This window comes from Oncorhynchus gorbuscha, linkage group LG08 (genome assembly GCF_021184085.1).
Source record: "Oncorhynchus gorbuscha isolate QuinsamMale2020 ecotype Even-year linkage group LG08, OgorEven_v1.0, whole genome shotgun sequence".
NCBI lineage: Eukaryota > Metazoa > Chordata > Actinopteri > Salmoniformes > Salmonidae > Oncorhynchus > Oncorhynchus gorbuscha.
Window position 1 is genome coordinate 27,093,729 of NC_060180.1, and position 24,040 is coordinate 27,117,768.

Below are 24,040 nucleotides of genomic sequence, written 5' to 3' on the forward strand. Positions count from 1 at the left end.
CGAGGGCTGAATGACATAACGGTTAAGAATCGTTATCCGCTTCCCCTTATGTCATCAGCCTTCGAGATTCTGCAGGGAGCCAGGTGCTTTACTAAGTTGGACCTTCGTAACGCTTACCATCTCGTGCGCATCAGAGAGGGGGACGAGTGGAAAACGGCGTTTAACACTCCGTTAGGGCATTTTGAGTACCGGGTTCTGCCGTTTGGTCTCGCCAATGCGCCAGCTGTTTTTCAGGCATTAGTTAATGATGTTCTGAGAGACATGCTGAACATCTTTGTTTTTGTCTATCTTGACGATATCCTGATTTTTTTCTCCGTCACTCGAGATTCATGTTCAGCACGTTCGACGTGTTCTACAGCGCCTTTTAGAGAATTGTCTCTACGTAAAGTCTGAGAAGTGCTCTTTTCATGTCTCCTCCGTTACTTTTCTCGGTTCCGTTATTTCCGCTGAAGGCATTCAGATGGATTCCGCTAAGGTCCAAGCTGTCAGTGATTGGCCCGTTCCAAGGTCACGTGTCGAGTTGCAGCGCTTTTTAGGTTTCGCTAATTTCTATCGGCGTTTCATTCGTAATTTCGGTTAAGTTGCTGCCCCTCTCACAGCTCTTACTTCTGTCAAGACGTGTTTTAAGTGGTCCGGTTCCGCCCAGGGAGCTTTTGATCTTCTAAAAGAACGTTTTACGTCCGCTCCTATCCTCGTTACACCTGACGTCACTAGACAATTCATTGTCGAGGTTGACGCTTCAGAGGTAGGCGTGGGAGCCATTCTATCCCAGCGCTTCCAGTCTGACGATAAGGTTCATCCTTGCGCTTATTTTTCTCATCGCCTGTCGCCATCTGAGCGCAACTATGATGTGGGTAACCGTGAACTGCTCGCCATCCGCTTAGCCCTAGGCGAATGGCGACAGTGGTTGGAGGGGGCGACCGTTCCTTTTGTCGTTTGGACAGACCATAAGAACCTTGAGTACATCCGTTCTGCCAAACGACTTAATGCCCGTCAAGCTCGTTGGGCGTTGTTTTTCGCTCGTTTCGAGTTTGTGATTTCTTACCGTCCGGGTAGCAAGAACACCAAGCCTGATGCCTTATCCCGTCTGTTTAGTTCTTCTGTGGCTTCTACTGATCCCGAGGGGATTCTTCCTTATGGGCGTGTTGTCGGGTTAACAGTCTGGGGAATTGAAAGACAGGTTAAGCAAGCACTCACGCACACTGCGTCGCCGCGCGCTTGTCCTAGTAACCTCCTTTTCGTTCCTGTTTCCACTCGTCTGGCTGTTCTTCAGTGGGCTCACTCTGCCAAGTTAGCTGGTCATCCCGGTGTTCGAGGCACTCTTGCGTCTATTCGCCAGCGCTTTTGGTGGCCGACTCAGGAGCGTGACACGCGCCGTTTCGTGGCTGCTTGTTCGGACTGCGCGCAGACTAAGTCGGGTAACTCTCCTCCTGCCGGTCGTCTCAGACCGCTCCCCATTCCTTCTCGACCATGGTCTCACATCGCCCTAGACTTCATTACCGGTCTGCCTTTGTCTGCGGGGAAGACTGTGATTCTTACGGTTGTCGATAGGTTCTCTAAGGCGGCACATTTCATTCCCCTCGCTAAACTTCCTTCCGCTAAGGAGACGGCACAAATCATTATCGAGAATGTATTCAGAATTCATGGCCTCCCGTTAGACGCCGTTTCAGACAGAGGCCCGCAATTCACGTCACAGTTTTGGAGGGAGTTCTGTCGTTTGATTGGTGCGTCCGTCAGTCTCTCTTCCGGGTTTCATCCCCAGTCTAACGGTCAAGCAGAGAGGGCCAATCAGACGATTGGTCGCATACTACGCAGCCTTTCTTTCAGAAACCCTGCGTCTTGGGCAGAACAGCTCCCCTGGGCAGAATACGCTCACAATTCGCTTCCTTCGTCTGCTACCGGGTTATCTCCGTTTCAGAGTAGTCTGGGTTACCAGCCTCCTCTGTTCTCATCCCAGCTTGCCGAGTCCAGCGTTCCCTCCGCTCAAGCGTTTGTCCAACGTTGTGAGCGCACCTGGAGGAGGGTGAGGTCTGCACTTTGCCGTTACAGGGCACAGACTGTGAGAGCCGCCAATAAACGCAGGATTAAGAGTCCAAGGTATTGTTGCGGCCAGAGAGTGTGGCTTTCCACTCGCAACCTTCCTCTTACGACAGCTTCTCGTAAGTTGACTCCGCGGTTCATTGGTCCGTTCCGTGTCTCCCAGGTCGTCAATCCTGTCGCTGTGCGACTGCTTCTTCCGCGACATCTTCGTCGCGTCCATCCTGTCTTCCATGTCTCCTGTGTTAAGCCCTTTCTTCGCACCCCCGTTCGTCTTCCCTCCCCCTCCCGTCCTTGTCGAGAGCGCACCTATTTACAAGGTACATAAGATCATGGACATGCGTTCTCGGGGACGGGGTCACCAATACTTAGTGGATTGGGAGGGTTACGGTCCTGAGGAGAGGAGTTGGGTTCCGTCTCGGGACGTGCTGGACCGTTCACTCATTGATGATTTCCTCCGTTGCCGCCAGGATTCCTCCTCGAGTGCGCCAGGAGGCGCTCGGTGAGTGGGGGTACTGTCATGTTTTGTCATTTATTATCTTGTCTTGTCCCTGTGCTTCCCATTCTATTCGTTTCCCTCTGCTGGTCTTATTAGGTTCTTTCCCTCTTTCTATCCCTCTCTCTCCCCCTCCCTCTCTCACTCTCTCGCTCTCTCTTCTCTCTATCGTTCCGTTCCTGCTCCCAGCTGTTCCTATTCCCCTAATCAATCATTTAGTCTTCCCACACCTGTTCCCGATCCTTTCCCCTGATTAGAGTCCCTATTTCTTCCTTTGTGTTCCGTTCCTGTCCTGTCGGTTCCTTGTCTAGAATTCACCGTGCTGTGTTTGTGTATCGCCCTGTCGTGTCGTGTTTTCCTCAGATGCTGCGTGGTGAGCAGGTGTCTGAGTCTGTCTGGTTCAAGTGCCTTCCCGAGGCAACCTGCTGTTCACCTGCTGTTCAAGATCGAGTCTCCAGTTTGTCCTCGTCATTTCGAGTGAAAGTTGTGTTTTTTGTTTGTATTTACTTTACTGGATTAAAGACTCTGTTTTCGCCAAGTCGCTTTTGGGTCCTCTTTCACCTGCATGACAGGTGCAGCCATGGGTGGGCCCACTGGGGAGCCAGGCCCAGCCAATCAGAATGAGTTTTTCCACACAAAATGCCTTTATTACAGACAGAAATACTCCTCCACTTTGCATGTTGGGTTCATATTTTTGTTCAGTGTAGTGGCAAATAAACCTGGTAAATATCTTGCAGCTCTCATAAAAGGAGTACATGCTAAACCAGTTGTAATTTAAGAAGATAAAAATACATAAGCGGTAATTAGAAACAATGCGATTAATGACCATTTTAAAAGCTTCTATGAAATGTATATAAATTAGAACTAAACAACATTTAGCTGTCCTATATCCTTCTTATATTCCATAAATCTGAAGCAATATCAGTAGACAAAAAATTATCACTAATAACAGAGATCAACAAATAATAAATATTAGATACTGTTAAGACATTCACACTGAGAAAAGCACCAGGAATCGATGGCCAACCATAGAATTATATTCAACATTTTGGCACAAAGTAGCCCCCCTATTTACACGTCACTTAATTCAGTCCTTCCTCGTTTCATGTATCAAACAGTTATTTCAGTTATATTAAAACCAGGAAATCTGGAGAGTCCCCTGCGGATTATAGACACATAAATGTAATAAATTGTGACAATAAAATAAAAACAAAACATATAAGAAATAGAATGGCAAATGTCTAACCAGACTTCATACAAATCAATCAAACAAGGTTTATTAAAAAAAGACACTTACAAACAAATACAAGAACATGTTTCAGTTTATTACAATACACAAAAAAACAAGATAAAGATTTTTCAACAGTGTCTGTTGATGCCAAAAAAAAACTTTGACCATATTGACAGGCCTTTTCTATTCAAAACTTTGGAAGATTTCAACTTTCCAGTTAAAATAATACATTTAATAAAATAATTATATAAATGTTCTAAAGCAAACATACACAAATATTACATTTTCGGATGAAATGACTTTAGAAAGGGGCACAAGACATGGATGTCCCCTCTCCCCCCTTCTGTTCGCACCGGCAATTGAACCGCTTGCAGAATGAATTAGACAGAACACAAACGTAACAGGTATTAATTAGCATTGGTAAACATCAATAAAGACCAAAACGTATTTGCTGATGATCTCCTGATTTTGAAAACTCAATGCCCCCTTTGATAAAAATATTTTCTGAATACTCAAAAAATCTCAGGATACAAAATTAAATGGCAATAGGAAAAATACAAATAATAACTTACGATCTACAGTAATCCTTTAAGTGGGCCACAAACAAAAATGAAATATGTAGGATGCTTAATAAGTGCCAACAAACAACAAATATGTAAAGATTATTTTATTCCATTACTCAACAATGTGAAAGCTGATCTAATTCAATTTAATAATCTTCCCATGAATCTTACAGGTAGAATAAACCTCTTTCGAATGGCATGGCTGCCTGAAGTTTTTGTATATATTTTCGCAAACACAGAAGACATTCTTTTAAAAAGTATACCCGGTCATAACAGACTTTATATGGGCATATAAAATTCATAGAATAAAAAGGAAAGTTTTACATCGTCCTATGTCTGAGGGTGGTTTTACCCTTCCAGACCTGGAATTGGATCAACTCGCTACACAAGGCTTTTACTTACGACATGTGGTTAAATGCACTAAAGAGGAACAATGGGAACATACCTAAGCTGCACATGCTCATCCCCAGAATCTATCTACGTGTCTATTTTCAAAGGATAAAGCTAAGAACATTAACAACTTCATAGTTAAGAACACTATAACAATTTGGCAGAAAATGAAACGTGTTCTACAAGAACCAATATCACACCCTAAAAACACAACCTTCTGGAACAATCCTTGGATAGCTTTTCAGAATTCACAGATAAATTGGTCCACGTGGAAAATGTAAATATAAAGGCACAGAAACTGAAAATTACTTGGTAACAGAAAATACATGATTTCCATGACAGAATTAAAAAGTGATTTTGGACTAACCAATGCAGACAGTTTCGAATACATACTTAAAAGTTACATATCACAAAATATATTTTGGACATCAAGCAACCTTGAGGGAATGCTATTTCAGTCGGAAAAGGATGTTCATATGATAGGGGAGATATACAAAACCTTGCAGAGAGCCTATCCAACTGACAATATCTTAGAAAAAAATGTAAACTATTGGAACCAATACTTAAAAAGAACTGATGTTGGCATAAGGAGGGACGTTGGAGCATCACTAACAAAATGACAGTTAACAAAAACGCGTGCTTAATCCAGTATAAAATAATATATAGAATTTATTATACAAGATACATTTGAAAATTCTACAACACAATGGCAGATTCATGTCTTAAGTGTAAAACTAATAACGACTCAATAATCCATGCTTTCTGGGAATGCTATAAAGTTCAGAAGTTGTGGGTGGAACTAGAAAGTTGGTTGTCAGAAAAATTACAATGTAAACTTACTTTTAATCCATCTGCCTGCATATTTAAAGACATGGTGTCGTGAGATACCCAATGGACTGGATGATTCTCTTCTCATCGCTCATCTTGAAAAAACAAACTAAAAACGTGCCAAAATAACATAACGGCAAAAATCCAAATATTTACTATTAAAATATTGAAATAGCATGGGCGAACAAGAAAAATGAATTGGTACAATTTAAGGCCAAGTGGCAAACGATAATGCAGGCACCAGGGATGGGGGTGTGAGCATGTGGGTCTGGGCAGATGAGAGGTAGTCATCATTTGTGTGTGTCTGTAAGGTGTTGTTCGTACATATAAGTTTGTATCTGGAGTTGGATAAAAAAAAATACAATTGAAAAAATAAAATAATACTTTTTTTGAATGTATTTGGTTCAAGAAATTGATTGATATTATCATACAAGCACCTACAGCGCACAGGTTGCTGTTTATTTTAAACGTGAATACATAATACAAAGAGAACTGCTTACAAAAAGCGCATAAAATCAAAACACATTGAAATTGCAAAATACATATAAATAAATCACAAAACAGTCATGTAATTTCTTACATTTCTTCAATAAGTTATTTTCAAAATGACGTACAATTTTCATATTGAAACCTTACAAGTTTTACCCATTGTTTTACTTCAGGTGGTGCATCGTGTAAGAATGACACCACCTGTCAGTAGGCTATGGTTTCTACCTCTATGAAACACAGACAGTAAGGATTCTATACATTCCATGATGTTTATTTGACCTCTAACCCAATTCATTGCAGTTTAATAAAATGCAGTGGCTATAAAAAAATATGTTCTGGCTAGTTTTTCTCCATAAATAATTCAGTACATAGATAAATAGATATTCTGTATATGGATTCAAACTCTTCATATAAAGCTTGATTTAATAATACATGTGATTGTAAATGCAGAAATCATACGGTCTGGGGGTGACCTTGATGTCTGGTATAGACTGGGTGAAGGCTGCATTGAGGTAGCCAGGTTAAACTAGACTGAATGCTGCATTCAACATTTTTTTGCGCTCACCAGCGTTCAGTCTGGTTTAATCAGGCTAGCGTTGAGTTGCGTGCTGGCTGACATGGACATGGCGAGGGCGCCTATGGATCCATAGCCCCTGCCCCCATACCCACTGTCAGGGCCAGTCTCTAGCTCACCTGGCAATCATTCTTGCTGCAGGTAGCCTGATGTTCGATCTGCCACGTGCCCACTTCATACGTGCAGTAGCAGATTGTACACTCATCAATCTTCACCTCGCGCCCAGCTGGGATCACTAGTGTGTCTGCATAACAGTTTGGCCCTGGCAAAAGAAGAATCAAGGTAACTGTTAAAGTGATCTCAGACAATCTCAATGATTTTGTATACAGTCAATCAAAGAGCTGATCTACCCTGAAAAATTGCTTAGTGGGATTGTGAATGGAGAGGATGGGCTGGCTAAAGCCGTCAGCATGCATTGGTTCAGCTAGCGCCTAGGCAAACTCGGCTGGGCAAACCGAATAAGTGTGCTCGCATACTCCCTTAAAATACCTTTGTTGAAAAATGAGAAAAAAGCAGTACTGTTTGTCCATCTTGAGATTCCGTAGACAGTATACGCGACCTCAAAATAGTAATACATAACTCAATAAATATTTCTTGAATTTTTACATTTTTTTGCTGAGCAGATCTTAGTTGTGCAATTTTACATATAACTAAGCTGTTTGGTGCAGTGAAAAAAAAATTAATGAAAACAAATTGTCTCTTGTTGAATGACAACAAACACTTCATTGAAGAATCGCTACTGTTTACCAATCACCAATGAAGAGACGTAGACTTCGGCTGCCGAATTTGGCTTGCCTCACTGAAGAAAATGTATGAACAACCAAAAACAAACTTGCTGAAGACCAAAACGAACAAAAACGTCACCAAATGTCGCCATAATACACCGTACCAGTCAAAAGTTTGGACACACCTACTCATTAAAGGGTTTTTCTTTATTTTCACTATTTTATACATAATAATATTGAAGACATCAAAACTATGAAATAATCACTACTGTTTATCAATCACGCCAATACAAATCGGGAAGAACACTGGACAGTTGAGATGCCGACACCCTGTGGTGTTGGAATTCCACGCACTCCAACAACAGTCCCACTGAGCTGTTTTTCATGGTGCCGAACCCCTGAACAGGTGTTAAAAAGGAAGACATGCCCAAATTCGTTACCCTTCATTGGATTGTCTCTCTGATGAAAAATAATGTTACTAATGCTCATATGATCAAAACCACTTCAACATCATGCTTAAATCAGACATACAACTTTGCAAAACATCAATATTCTATTAATAAATGCAGTTGCACTGAAATGTAAAATCTCTGTTCATCAATTTTTAGTTTACATGTAACCTACATTATAACCTACTTAGCGCTGGTTCCCAGTTTTGAAACGGTGGCCATTGTCTCAAGAAGCTCCATTTGTCTTCCACAACTGGCTAAAAATATATTCACATAAATCATCCCTTATCGTTCAAGCAGCATGGACCCAAATACCCATTCCTGGAGCTGAAGCCACAACATGACATACAGCTGCAGGCAATGGTTTCTCCTTAAAAAAAAACATGAGCTTGAGCAACACTATTCTGGTATTAAGATGCTGCTCCCACTGATAAGTTGTGAGTCTTTCAGCTGAAGCAATAGGGATCTTCACTGGACAGAAGCACTGAGGACAGGCATGCTGGCGCATCAATCTATAGTGAACAGTTTGCTGGGGCTGTCAAAATGCGAGCACTCACAGATTTATAACTCTAAATGAAGACTGAAGAAACCCTCCCTGAATAACAACTCACCACATGTCCCGTCTTCTGTCGCAATTGAGTCATTAATAACATTGAGCAAAATATTTCCACAAGGATAGTCCATCAAAATAATTGAGACAAACTGGTAAATAATGTGTGAGGCTATGAAGAGGTATACTTCACCCCAATACAAACCAGGAGAAACGTTGCTATGGAGCTAAGACTTGAGCGACAGACAGCCCCGTCATCCATTTGTGGACAGAATGATTAGCATGGCACTCAATCCTATTAATGTATGCACCTCTCTGCTCTAATGATGTGCCTCTCTGCTGTGCTTACTCATTGCTGTCACCCTTTCTTTCTGCTTATCACACGAATACCCATCTTTTAGCCGCCATGGCTTCATTAACACAACATCTCTCTTCTCTCTGACAGTAGAAAGTGGTTTTTAGCCGAAAACATTAAATGGGCCTCAAAAGAGCATTATCCACCATTAATAACCTCAAGCATCAGACTATATCAGAAAACACAAATGGACAGTCCAAAATGTGATTGTGTAATAGGTACTGAAAACTGAGCCGGTGGGCTGAATGTGAAAGAAGCAGCCATTAGCACCTGTGGCTCAACGCTACTGGCGGTAGACGAGAGATAGAAATAAATCAGGGACACATCCTTATAATGTACACATCTTTAATGCTCCAATTTACTGGCTCTGGGAGTTGAGGTGAGGGAAATAGCAGAATAGTGAGAAATCCCTTCCCGTACTGTAGTTCTTTAGTACATATGCATTATGAACGCAGCAAAATGCCTTGGCTTTGTGAAAATGGTCATAGAAATTGTTTGGGTGTGAGAAGCCTTTCGAGCAGTGATTTTCTATGCTATGAATCATTTACTTCCCAACATGTTACACTAGAACGAGTGTGCCGTCTTGAATATGTGCTGCCACATATTCTGGAACAGTCGATGGTGTAAGACAGTGCCAGGTTTTACGTTCTGTGAATCAGCACACCTTCTATGTTAGGTTTTAGTGTTTATCTAGTAGTAGAGCATTTCCCATTCATGTTCATCTCACAAGCTGTCATTGTCTGTGTTTCCATGTAAAACAAATAAGCTAAAGCAAAGGTGCCTGAAATAAACCTACACATATTTCCATCGTAATAGTCTTGCAAGTTGGCTAATAGAGTCTGCGGGGAGCATTATTGAAATACAAAGAGCAAAATGTTGCACAGTTGAATGGTTATGGACAGCTGAGCTTTTGCATTTAATGAGTAGGAGTAATAGCATCGAGAATGGAAGCCATCGAGAATGGAAGCCATCGAGAATGGAAGCCATTGCTTTCCTTCATAATCAAGGGTGGTCGAGAGCTGCTTCGAAGTGGGAAATCAATGCAGTCTAATATCCCCACCACCATATATGTCTCCTACCCCTGCCATTTTGAAAGAGCTCTTAAATATATTTTCACGGCATCTCTAAACCTCTTCAATTAATATTTTTACCAATACCTCCCTCATTTTAAATGAGAGAGTTGCTGTTCCCCATAGCGAACAGGCTTCTTCCTCTCGTGTTTTGCCATTTGAAAGGGTTTTGGCTACGGTCTCGACAACCTCCTGGGATGAGTGTCGACCCCAATGTCTGAGCCTTTGAGAGCACCACTTGTTTTCTTAAGTGTTGCCAAGGCGATGGTCTGCACGAGCAAAACTCGAGACGGAGGGGCTACCAGTACCACCACTGAGGCATTGAGGACAGAGGGAGTTAGAGTCAGTAAAGTCAACTACTGGATTCTTGGAAGCAGCAGGAAACTTAAAACTTACAGAAGTGATGCTAAATTTCCTTAGTATACTTTTAATCCATTGTGTCGACAGGTATAATTGAATTTGTGCACAAAACGCGTGCATGGACTCTTTAGAAGTATTAAGAGGATGAGAAAGTGTTTTTTGTCTTTCTTCCACACTTCAATTGACTGCACCTGTGCATGCATTCTGCCATCTGTATTTTAGTTGTTATGTAATACCAAATACGATGTGATGATTGCATCTTCATGATAGATTACCCAGGTTCAATGAACAGGTAAAAACCTAATGTGAACCTGTTTTAATTTCACAAAGTTGCAATGCCACAGATGTTCTTTGATATTCATGAGCAACTGCCTGGGTTGGATGCTAGCGACATCTCTCACTTTCATCTGTCCCCGTGGGTCTTCCTCAAGTGTCTCTTTGCGTACAGCGTGAACAACACATCTGAGACATGTTGCTCTCGCTGACGATCGCGAATGATTAGATAATAGATGAAGTTATCAAACTTCCCAACACGTAGGCTTTTTACAATGTTAATAGAATGCCTACTATCATAATTCATTATAGTAATGTAATGTATGTAAAAAAAATGAGATAAAAGAATGACAGCATTAATGCCAAGTAGGCTATGACTTAATTGACCAACTTCTATTTCTCAGATGTTCTTCTAAAAACATCATTTATATTGAACATGTCAGTAAGGACATCTACTGTAATCTACTGACCCAAGTACAAGGTATTTTCCACAACTAGACAATCTTTTTTTGTGAGTCTCCCATCCTGCCTGCGACATGATGGCCATTAGCAATGAGAGGTGCTTTGATGTCACACTTCAGACGCATGGAGCGCTCAGGAGGTCGCAACAGCTGTTTCCCCCTTAGACAACATCTGTATGTGAGCCTGGCACTCCTACGATACAGTGAAAAACTTAAGAGACTACCTGAGTCAAACGTATTGGAGAATGGTTAAGCTGCTTAGGTTTGGTAGATCTGTAATCAACATTTAAGTGCACAGGGACATAAAGATCACTTGCTGTAATCAAAAATCACGGCAAACGTTGTGTCGTCTACCTCCACGTTAACATACAAGGACACGTGATGTAAGAAATGTGAATGAGGTGGCAACATACTGGACACACAATGTTTACCGGAAGTTGTTTCCATGCCATTTCAATTAAATCATGTTGAACCAATGTGGAATGGACATTGAATTGATGTCTGTGCCCAGTGGGAAGGGACCGTCAAGGGAAGCAAATGAGTATGTACTTCCATCTCTTTGACAGGGTATCAAACACATGAGAACCAGAACAACCTAGTGTCCATAAATGTGCAACACTGGGACACTGAGATCAGAATGAAGATGCTGCCTACTGGCCCAGTAACACAGCTTCCCGAATCAACACTCTTCCTGCGTCCCAATTATGTCTCTCTCCTCCTTGTTCACTTGACTTCACAGATTTTAAAGGAAATAATTGCTCTAAGAAATAGGGTGGAAACTCCCTCAGAGCTCAATGCTTTGAGCTCTGTGGGAAGTAGTGAATGAGTGTGTGAATGAGTGTACACTTTAGAAGAAAGGAGATCGTTATTGGGACGCACCAATGTTTTTTTTTTTGCATAGTCCCTTAAAGCAGCTGGATGCGCAACATTAACAGAGACGTATGAGAAAAAGGTAAACTTCTCAGCTTGATTCAGATATAAGTGACCTTTACAAGGGCTGACAATTGCCCTCTTACAGACGCCAGAAAATGAGTAACATTTATTTTTGTTACAAGACCATGTAAATGTAGCCTAGACTATGAAACACAATGAAACAATGAAGACACCTAAAACCCATGTTGAGGCCCATGAAAAAATCTACCGACCCAAGCACTTCTCAATCATGTCACACCCTGATCTGTTTCACCTGTGCGCTTGTCTCCACCCCTCTCCAGGTGTAGCCCATCTTCCCTATTATCCCTTGAGTATTTATACCTGTATTCTCTGTTTGTCTGTTGATAGTGCGTTTTGTTCTTTAATACCTACAAGCGTTTTTCCCTGCTCCTGCCTGTTTTCCTGCTCCTGTTTTCTAGTCCTTCTCTGGATTATTGACCCCTGCCTGCCTTGACCTGTTGATTGCCTGCCCCTGTTGTCAGGAATAAACTTTTGTTTCTTCAACGCTGTCTGCATCTGGGTGTTACCTCCAATGTGATAAATGGAGCCATGACAAAATGTTTTCAAATGTACAGTCAAGTACCACTTTACATTTTTACAGTGCTACTCTAAAACGGGGGGAATTGAAATGTGGTAATCTTATGGTAATAGAGGGACTGAAGCTGGCCTTGATTCATTTTAAAACCACAACACTACAAAGCTCTTATTGCATGAATGAGCACATAGATTTGTTTGGATCTTTGATATACATGGACACCACATACAGTATGCCATATTTCTCCTAGTGCAGGTCCTTGTGCCTCTTCTCTGCAGATTCTTAACTCTGAAAATGGAACCCACCAAAACCTGACTTTGGGGCAAACAATTGAGTTGTTCAAATCTCAGCACCAAAGAACTTGTACTAACTTTAGCATTCCAAGACATCTCTTGAGAACGTGAGAGCACTACTGCTGAAGAGACAGGATGCACATGTATGCAAAAATAGCTATTGAAAAAATATCACTATCAATTTAATGTATTTCAGAAAACAATACAGTACTAATATTAAATGGTGGTATTTCACAAGTGGAGATGACAAAGGTATTATTGTTTGTTGGTATCAGTTTGTGTGTGTTTGCAGCAATAGAGCAAATATGAAGATATTTCATTTCATGTTGACTGCATTTCCCTTGTTCGTGGTACGGCATCGCTTTAAGTGGCCGAGATAAGTTCGAGATGCATATCACCAGTCATCATTATTTTTTGCTGAAGGAGGCAACGTTGCTGACATTGCCATGTTGCATTAGAGTCACGCCATGAAAAACAAGGGGACACAATCTAGGACATGCTGTCTAAAATCATCTGAAACTATTTCAGATAATTCACAGTGAGCCAGAGAGGCAATCCTATAAGATGCAAGTGCAATGCTTTCAAATCAGAAGGTTCTCACCCTAACCCAGAATTCCCAAATCTTGATTCGCCTTTTATTTACACCAGTATATTGTGGCAACTTACCAGGAGCATCTGTTCACGTTGGAAAATAAATTGGGCTGGGTAATAAAAGAGGCATTCACACTTACACACGATCATATTAATTAATAGCACTGCAACAAACTATGATAAGGCATGATTTTTCTGGCCAATCATGTATGATTTCCCAAAGACAAACACTCAAATTCAAATGGTAAATGAAATGGCTCAGTGCTGCATGTGTGCATGCTGTGTGTTCCGTATTAAGGTAACGTAAGTGTTTTGAGACAAGCATGATCACTCACCGGTCTTACAGATGGGGCAGCACTGATCAGGCTCATACTCTGGATCGACACACTCTGTTTGAGGGCATGCTGACACAGAGCACAACACCTCCCCACTCCCCTCACAGCGACACTTCTCACACGGAGACACCTGGGGGCAGAGGGATAAAGACTATTTGTAAATCTCTTTCATGTAAGCACTCACTCGCATACAGACACACACAGACACACACAGACACACACAGACACAGACACACACACACACACACACACACACACACACACACACACAACACACACACACACACACACACACACACACACACACACACACACACACACACACACACACACACACACACACACACACACACACACACACACACACACACACACACACACACACACATGTCCGTCCCACCAGCCAACACAATGACATTAAACATCGAACATTCAGCCGCAAAGCTTAGAACACAGGAAGTTCCGATCTTACAGAACGTTATTGGAAATAAATACTTTATTTGAAGGAGAGGAGAAATGAACTTCAGTGCGCAATCAACCGAAAGTGGGGAAATCAATGTGCTGATTGTGTGCTCAGTGGGTAACAGATAGAAGCTTCCAAGTGTATTGCTTTGTGAACAAGAGAGAACAGTTTGTTTGTTTAATGGAGCTTTCCATTTCTGAAAGTATTGGAGAAAAACAGGTCCGAAAGACTGTCTGATGCAGCTTGTGCCGACGATACACCTTCAACCAAGTCACCCCACTCAACTGGAGGCACTCGTGGCCATGTGAGGCTTTCCTTTTAATCAGAGACCATAGGTTAATCCTAACAGCATGGATCAAGTTGATTGCAGAGCGTCTCGAGCTTCGGCCTGGCACTCCACTGTGAAAAACGGCAAGAGAGACGCCACTTACTGTACCACCGCAGAACACAGCAATCAACCAGAAGGCTCTGCCTGTTGCTTTGTTTCAAATCCCATAGGCAGGCACCCACAGAGGATAGTGCTATTTACTTCAGTGGAAGTCGGTATCTCTCTCTCTTTCTCTTTCTCTTCTCTTTCTCTGATCTCTCTGTCTCTCTCTCTCTCTCTCTCTCTCTCTCTCTCTCTCTGCAGACTTCTCCCAGGAGAGCAACAAGCTGTGCCTCTCCATACAGAGCTTCTTGTATCACTCTGCGTTAGCAGAAATAAATCCCATATTAGACCTAACCTCTTGGTGTGACCCTCCAGTGCTAGCACAAAGGGACGCATTATGCAGCCACATATAATACATTTTTGATCAAATATAGAATAGAAAGTTGATGGTATAGTAAATCAAGAGATAAGGCCTTTTGAGGTCTCCTGAGCTTGGCTTAAAATAGATAACTCCACAAAAACTAGCAAGTGCATCAAGATAGGAATATCAAGGGAAGAAAATACTCTTAACCTTAAACCGTACTATTCAATTCAGCAGCGCCAAGTAAAATTCAAGCTTTGTGTGAATAAAATAAATGCAAACTTTTAAATGTGCTTGGCAGCTTTTTTGCTTGCTGCACTGAAAAGGATTGTTGTCTTGGTATAGTGCTCACGACGAACCCAGCATACAACTGGCAGGCTATCAACAGTTTCCTGATGAAGGTCTACTGAGACTGAAACGTTGGTAACAAGATGCATTCAATCTGTGGCGCATGTAGATCACCAGTGTGCTGGAGTTTCTTTTCAACTCAGAGGTTGATCTCGTGAAGCACAGACTGTCGAAGAGACGTTTTGCAATGGATAACAAACACAAATGTTTCTTATTGGACATGTTGAGGCAATCCCTTCTCTTTTTGGCTTGTTGGCTTTTGTTTGGTTCCTAGAGAATACGACCCTGTAAATCTTTAAAGACCTAATTTCCAGACTCACCTTAAACTCTTGTAGCGTTGCGTAGACTTTTCCCCTGAACTCACAGTAGTTCTTCTTCTCCTTGCACTCTGGACAGCACTGGCTGGTGTCCACCCGGATGCAGCGAGGGTGAACTTTGGGACATTCAGGCTTGGCACACAGGGGTCCCTCGTCCGTGCAGAGGCAAGGGCACGTGGAGGGCCCCGGAGTAAATTTCTCCCCGATGGCAAACACAAAGCCACTCTCATCAATGCAGCCCTTCCCCCTGTAATCTGGATATGCGTACTCGTCGATAGCGTCGAGAGAGAGGTTTGTTTCACTTGTAGGGCCCTCGTCTACTCGACTCAGGCCCCCCTCTTGCTCTTCCCACAACTCCTGTGATGCCTTCCCACCCTTGGATCCACCACGCTTCTGGGAGCTGGAGTTCTTCCTGGATCTGTTGACAGAAGTTCTATTGCTGACCCCTCTGTTGGCCTCCAGGCCCATGAAGCTGATCTCCTTCAGCTGTTGTTGGATGCTGTAACTGAGCGCCCCCTCCGAGGCCTGCTGCTTGTCATACTTGTCCTCTCTGGCCTGGGTCAGGACACGCTCAAAGCGTTCCCGGCTCACCAACAAGTCTGCCACGGGATTACACTGACTACTGGTCATGAGAAACCACATAACAAACAGGACTTCCGCTGTCATGGCAACAGAGTGCAGCATCTCTCCCCACCACCTATAAGGTGGGATGACACCTTGGCTTCACATAACACACTTCACATCTCCGGTGTGAGCCAGTCCATCTGGAAAAAGAAAATGAAACCGTTATTAATTATTTGACAGGATTGTCACATTTAGTATAGACATTTATATTGTCTCCTAGCGTGGTTCAGAATCAGTTGGATAGATGCGGTGAAGAGGTCAATGGAACGCAGACCGTGGGGGATAGAAGAAGGATGCCAGATGATGCACATTTCAACAAATCTGATCTAACAAAGTGAATATTTTTTCAAATGCATCATGATAGATGTATTATGACAGGCCCACAGTGTGGTTACTAAAGTCCGATTTGGATATACAGGGTATTTGGCAGATTTCGCAGCACAACATTTAGAAGTTGTCCCTTTTCAGGTATAGAAGAAGTGACTGCTAAACGCTAACTCCTGTTTTGTATATGCTAACTCCTGTTTTGTATATGCCAACTCCTGTTTTGTATATAGCATAGCTAGCATAAAATAATTTAGAGGTGGTAGACAAAGTCGTTTTTAACTGTAATACAGTTTATTGCTGACGATGACATGAACATGTATTGGGGTTGACATCCATACAGCATTATACTCTGATGTTTACCTTAACATAGTGTGAAATACTCATATAAATAATAGACTAAAACTGTGTCCGAATACTCATACTAACCGCACTAACCGTACTATTTGTGACGTGAATGAAGTACATAGTATGCTTATTGGTCATAGTATGGATATAGTTAGTATGCCAAAAGTTCCCATATGTCGTACTAAATTCTCCAAATATAATATTTCTGTACTTTAGGGCCCATAATGCAATTCTTCTGGAAATGGGCGTGGCTTCACATCGTTTTCAGATTTGAAGAAAATGTCGGAAAAATATACAGCCTGAAGTACGAGAGCGGATACAAATGAATTGCTTTAACCTATTATGACAAATGTTAAGAAAATGTTGATCACTTTTCAAATATGTTACCTTACACATTCTGTTGGCTGACAATTTGCTAGCTACGCTGTCCTTACGAACTACATAGTATGGCTACTTATACATCAAACTTGCCAGTATATTAACTATAGGCTATCATACTAACTACTAATGGTATATAGTATGTAGTATATACTGATTAAGTATGTAGCATATGGTATGTAAGTATGGGTATTCGAACCCAGCCTAAATGTAGGCTAATTTTGCAGGGGGGCAATAAGAAGATTCAGGAATTTTCCCCCATGCGTATCCATGGCATTTACATTGTTCGGTCGAGTTCCATTGACCTCTTTATGCATCTAGCTGGCTATACAGTATAAACAGATATGACTAATTGTCTCCATGTTAGCCCCAATAACGGTAAGAATTCTGTTTTTTGATTGCAATGTCTGATCCTATCAAAGAAACACCTCACATGACATAAAGAAAAGCCTATTTACTGGGACTGTATTGATTTAGCCTGTCAGGAAATCAATAGGCTTTTTTACATGAACGCTTCCTTGCATCAAATACTTCCAGCAGAGATAGACTGAGGAGAAAATGGCTCAAAAAATAACTTGAATCTAACACTCTCACTCCCAACTCAGAACAAAGGAAAAATAATCAATGGACACCAGTTCAAATAAATCAGAGAACTCTATACAGGGAGAAATTGATTCGAAAAGAGATCATGATTCTCTTCAGGAAGAATGAATTTACTGTAGCTTGAAGAAATTACCAGACCAACAGTGTTATAAAGAGCAATAAAATGAAGTGTGTCCTTATACAGTATATTCTATAACTTTGGCTCCTGTTTTGTGCAGTGGTCTCAAACTCCAGACAGGGCCACCAAACTGCGGCTTACGGATCTGATGTGCCCCGCTGGCCAGGAGTTTGAGACCACTAATGAAAAGGGAATACAAATTACGCCTTTGGATTCATTATTTATATTCGTCAAACAATGGCTATATCTACCTAATTCAGTAATCATAATCTACCAAATTCAGTAATCAAACAATGGTTGTGTCATGACAGTGTTTGGTTGTCATAACAGGCACCAACTGTCATGACTATTTGCTGTATTACATTTTCTATGACAGTATCATGACACCACCACCCTAGGTAAGTACAGTGCCTTCAGAAAGTATTCATACCCTTTGACTTATTATTTTGTTATGTTACAGCCTGAATTCAAAATGGATTAAATAATTTTTTTAATTCACTCATCTACACACAATATCCCATAATGACAAAGTGAAATAATCAGAAATATTCGCAAATTTATTGAATATATTATTTACATAAATATTCACGCTCCTGAGTCAATACTTTGTAGAAGCACCTTTGGCAGCGATTACAGCTGTGAGTCTTTCTAGGTAAGACTCTAAGAGCTTTCCACGCCTGGACTGTGCAACATTTGCCCATTATTCTTTTCTAAATTCTTCAAGCCCTATAAATTGGTAGTTGATCATTGCTAGACAACCATTTCCAGGTCTTGCCATAGATTTTCAAATAGATTGAAGTCAAAACTGTAACTCAGCCACTCAGGAAGATTCACTATCTTCTCGGTAAGCAACTCCAGTGTAGATTTGGCCTTTTGTTTTAGGTTATTGTCTTGCTGAAAGGTGAAATCATCTCCCAGTGCCTGGTAGAAATCAGACTGAACCAAGTTTTTCTCTAGGATTTTGCCTGTGCTTATCACCATTACATGTATTTTTTTATCCTCAAATACTCCCCAGTAGATAACAATTACAAGCATACTCATAACATGATGCAGCCACCACTAAGCTTGAAAATATGGAGAGTGCTACTCATTAATGTGTTGTATTGGATTTGCCCCAAACATAACCCTTATGTATTCAGGACAAAAAGTGAATTTCTTTGCCACATTTTTTTGCAGTATTACTTTATTGCCTTGTCGCAAACAGGATGCATATTTCTGAATATTTTTAATTCTGCACAGGCTTCCTTCTTTTCCCTCTGTCAGTTAGGTTAGTATTGTGGAGCAACTAAAATGGTATTGATCCATCCTCAGTTTTCTCCTATCACAGCCATTTAACTCTGCAACTGTTTTAAACTCACCATTGGCCTCATGGTGAAAGTGCTGAGTGGTTTCTTACTGAGTTAGGATGGATGGCTGTATCTTTGTAGTGACTGGGTGTATTGATACACCATCCAACATGTAATTAATAACTTCACCATGCTCAAATGGATATTCACTGTCTGTTTTTTTCCATTTGTATCCATCTACCAATAAGTGCCCTTTGCGAGGCATTGGAAAACCATGTTCTTTGTAGTTGAATCTGTGTTTGTAATTCACTGCTCGACTGAGGGACCTAACAGATAATTATATATGTGGGGTAAAGAGAGGAGGTAGTCCTTCTAAAATCATGTGAATCAATATTATTGCACACAGAGCGAGTCCATGCAACTTATTAGGCCATTTTTTACTCCTGAATGTATTTAGGCTTGCCATAACAAAGGGGTTGAATAGTTATTGACTTTAAACATTTCAGCATTTCGTTCTTAATTCATTTGTAAACATTTTCAAAAACATAATTCCACTTTGACATTATGGGGTATTGGAAAAAAGTCAAGGCGTGTGAATACTATCCGCTTGTGCGAGATGGAACAGCCCATAGAAGCAGGCGCCTATATCCTGTTTCTGCAGTATTCAAGTGCACCTCCTAGACAGCACTGTTAGTCTGTCACAGGTCCTTACCCCCATCGGGTCCCATTTTTATAGTCCTTGGTATGACTCATCCAGGGATGTAACTCCCAACCTTCCAATATCATGGTGAACACTCTATCCACAATGCCACAGAGTTGGTCCTAGGTAAGTAGGACGGACGTCAATTACTGCATTGAGTTGACGAGGTCATGTTGATGACACCCGTATGCAATGTCTTGTGACAGAGACGAAGACACGTTTTGTTTCATTACTAATCAATCTATTTGAGTCACTAAACTATCATAATATGTCATTTATTTTTGTTATTTAATGCCTTTCTGTGATTTGTTTCGACACTGCAGCGGAATGGATGTGTCTATCTCTGTGTAAAAAGGTAAGATTTCTCTGTATTGACTTTGACCTAACAATGAGCTGTAGACATGTATCGGGACCCATTTAAAAAGAGTCCATGCAGTATTGATTCAAATGTCAACTCCACTGGCACTGAATTAGCTTTCAACAGAGTAGCTGCAACTACCGTTTCCTAATTAGGATTCTCATGAAAGAATAGAAGCTGTATAAATATTTTAAGCTTTCTCTGAGCAAGTCAGTCTTTAAAAAAAATGCTGTATAGTAATATAAAGGGAACAAGAAACCTATGTTATCAGTAACAACGTTAAAAAGATAAGTAATTTCTTAGGATATGCCACACTAATAAATGGATGGGCCTGTCCTGGCACCTCAGGGAAGTATATATTGAGATAAGGGCTGCGGTGAATTCAAACTCAATTCCAAACATAAATTGGAAGTCACTTCATGTGTAGTCTCAACACCACGGCCCTAGACTTCCAGCCCGGGGACGAGGTTACTTCAACATCTGCATTTAAGACAATGATAATTTTGCAATACCCGAAAACAATTCCATTCCATTCTCAGAACAGACTTGAATTGAAATTGAGTAGTGTGGGATGCCAGTGGCGTTTGGTATTTGTGAGGTGATTCTGTTCTGTTAAATTGTTGTTTATGAGCCAAGAGGCTAAATCAAAGAAGCAAGGCTGAGACTGGGCTCTGAGAAGTGGCAGAACAAGGTGCATACCGATAGTGCCGCAGCAGACAGAGCCAGTGGTTCATTAGTAAAAGGACATCATTTGGCTCTATTTGCCGTAACCTAAAAGCTGCTAGTGTCTGGCTGCGACAGTCCCGCTGCTACTGCTGCTGCATGCTAGCTGTCCTCTTTCCCTCCTACTGGACTCTGCATTGTCCTCAGGCTAAACATCAACCCGAATCTTGGTTCATAGTGGCTCTCGTCAACTGTGTGTTCGTCTTTCTTTTTCTCATCTTGTTTTTCTCTTATTGCCTTTGATCTGTTAGTTCATGTGGAAGTCAATTGCACATGTGGAAATAATCCCAATGATTATCTAACAGTGGTAATGAGTTATTTCTGTATAATTCAGTACAACAATAGTGGTTGTATGAGCACAGTATGAATGGTTTATTGATGCCTGTCTGGCTGACAGAAGACTATCAATGTTTCCAGTGACATTTAAAGGTGTACTGCTCTACTGGTTTAGAATGAATGAACAGGTTTTGTCTTTTGATGAGAGCAGGTTTAGGCTAGTCGTTACTGTTGACACGGTTGTGATTCAGTCGAAGTTCAGTCGAAGTTGTCTTCACATCTCAAAATGCCTATCTGACTGAACAATGCAATGTCTCAGCAACATGTAATCGTTCTCGGCAAAATTTCATCTGGCTATGATATTTAAGAGTGTGAAACTGCCAGGTTCAATAACATTTAACGAGACACTGAAATTGTGGCATATGTTATATTATAATCTTATTCATCAGCCAGCCTGGCAAGGAAGGCTACATCAAAACTTAACTAGACTACCGGTCAAAAGTTTGGACAGACCTACTCATTCAAGGGCTTTTCTTTATTTTTTACTATTTTCTACATTGTAGAATAATAGCGAAGACATCAAAACTATGAAATAACACATGGAATCATGTAGTAACCAAAAAAAGTGTTAAACAAATCAAAGAATATTTTATGGTTGAGATTTTTCAAATAGCCACCCTTTGCGTTAATGACAGCTTTGCACACTCTTGGCATTCTCTCAACCAGCTTCATGAGGTAGTCACCTGGAATGCATTTCAATTAACAGGTATGCCTTCTTAAAAATTAATTTGTGGAATTTCTTTCCTTCTTTATTTATTTTGAGCCAGTCAGTTGTGTTGTGACAACGTAGTGGGGGTGGTATACAGAAGATAGCCCTATTTGGCAAGAGACCAAGTCCATATTATGGCAAGAACAGCTCAAATAAGCAAAAAATAAATGATAGTCCATCATTATTTTAACACATGAAGGTCAGTCAATACTGAACATTTCAAGAAAGAGAGCAGTTGCAAAAAGAGCAGTTGCAAAAACCATCAAGCACTATGATGAAACTGGCTCTCATGAGGACTGCCACAGGAATTGGATACCCAGAGTTACCTCTGCTGCAGAGGATAAGTTCATTACAGTTACCAGCCTCAAAAATTACAGCCCAAATAAATGCTTCACAGAGTTCAAGTAACAGACACATCTCAACATCAACTGTCCAGAGGATGTCAACATCAACTGTTCATGGTCGAATTGCTGCAAAGAAACCACTACTAAAGGACACCAATAATAATAAGAGACTTGCTTGGGCCAAGAAACAAGAGCAATGGACATTAGACCAGTGAAAATCTGTAATTTGGTCTGGAGTCCAAATTGGAGATTTTTGGTTCCCAAAATATATATATATATATTTATATATATATATCCACAATGCTTGTGAATTTATTTTTGTGCAGAAAAACTGTCAACTGTATCACAGTCGTATCAGCGGTACAATTTGAGCGTGTACAGGGCCATTGACTCTTAAATAAAGTAGCAACTGTGTGCTGGAGGTCACCTGTCACATCAGCAATGAAACCCCATTTACACGACTAACCTCAAGACCAGTTCAACTCCCACACTGGGCTTACACTGGTTGAATCAACGTTGTTTCCACGTCATTTAATGACGTTGAACCAATGTGGAAAAGACTTTGAATTGATGACTATGCCCAGTGGGCCATCGTGTAGTCGACAACCAAAACCCCCCAATTAAAGCTAAGCTGCAGTTATTAAAGGGAAAGGCAGTGTTCCTCTTAAGGCTTATACTAAGCTCTCTTGCAACTATAACACAGACACACAATTTTCATAACGGATTGTTTGAGAGATGTTTACTAAGCACACTGACCTATTGGTTGTTAAATGATTATATGAGGTTTCTATGGTTCAAACCTTTCAACATTACATGATGACAAATGATGCATGTGATAGGAGAATACAATGTTTTATATTGCAATTGCTTATTTCAAGAAGTTCATTTGAAGTATGATCAAATAGATTGTGCTTAGTCTTGACATCCCCACCTCAACATGTTTATTCCGTTTCCAGCACCTGTTACAGCGCTATAGCCTCGGCTATTAAATGGATTTTAGACATTGCCAGACATCTCAAAACAGGAGGTACGAAGGTTATTTCGCAGCGAATTCACATTGTCGTCCAATTCAACATCAAATAAAACCTTTCATTATTCTGATTATAGCGACATACACATTTAGTTTATTAGATCGGTCGTCAGATTAGAGCGCAACAGTTTTATACGCAGGTAGACCGTCTTCGAATGGTTTTATTGTGTTATTACTACCTCGCCGGTTTCCAATCTGTCCAGATATGCATGCACATTTTGTTATGCATTTACTACCTTTAAATCCATTCTGTATACTATAGATGTCGGGGGCGTGATGCTATGAATCATCAGATATTTACACAACTATCTCCTATTGAACAAAGTCAATTGGTATGAATGAAGCCACATGATTTCATAGTGGATTAATTGGTGGGGTATACACCTGCATAAATTGCGAACCAATTGAAAGTGGCAGATAATATAAATGAATGTTACCTGTAAGCTTCTGCATGTGTCCTTTATCCGTTGGCTGACGGTTGGGTTGAGGAAGAAGTCGAAGCTTTCTTATTGCAGGCTATAAGCTGCCCACGGTAACAACATATCACTATAGAGACAGAGAAACGGTCGTATATGGCCTACAACAAACCAATAATACAAACACTATTGCAAACACTGATCTAGTAACGTAGTTCCCAATAAGGATGCTTGATTGTCTAGACGTGTCTTGCACAACTTAAGGTCTTCCTTTCTACGTTACAGTATAACAACTGTGCTGTCGTTCGTTCGATACACTGTGAGACGAGTGTGACGCCAATGCTCT

At 41.0% G+C, this 24,040-nt stretch overlaps 1 protein-coding gene across 1 annotated transcript; it reads right to left on the reverse strand.

Annotated features, from left to right (window-relative positions):
• Positions 1-3,886: 3,886 nt before the first annotated feature.
• On the reverse strand, positions 3,887-24,040 carry LOC124040816 (brorin-like). The gene is made up of 4 exons (XM_046357920.1): positions 23,716-24,040; positions 15,401-16,161; positions 13,539-13,668; positions 3,887-6,870 (listed from the first exon to the last, which is right to left on the reverse strand). The coding sequence occupies exons 2-4, from the start codon at positions 16,079-16,081 to the stop codon at positions 6,719-6,721; spliced, it is 963 nt and encodes a 320-aa protein (XP_046213876.1). The 5' UTR covers positions 16,082-16,161; positions 23,716-24,040; the 3' UTR covers positions 3,887-6,718.

What these genes read in the sequence shown, in the direction of transcription:
- LOC124040816 (XM_046357920.1), bottom strand. Translation starts at nt 16,081, where the DNA reads ATGCTGCACTCTGTTGCCATGACAGCGGAAGTCCTGTTTGTTATGTGG. An exon ending in CAACGCTACAAGAGTTTAAG is followed by an intron (nt 13,669 to 15,400) that starts GTGAGTCTGGAA and finishes CTCTGCCCCCAG; the next exon opens with GTGTCTCCGTGTGAGAAGTG. An exon ending in CTGCCCCATCTGTAAGACCG is followed by an intron (nt 6,871 to 13,538) that starts GTGAGTGATCAT and finishes TTCTTTTGCCAG; the next exon opens with GGCCAAACTGTTATGCAGAC.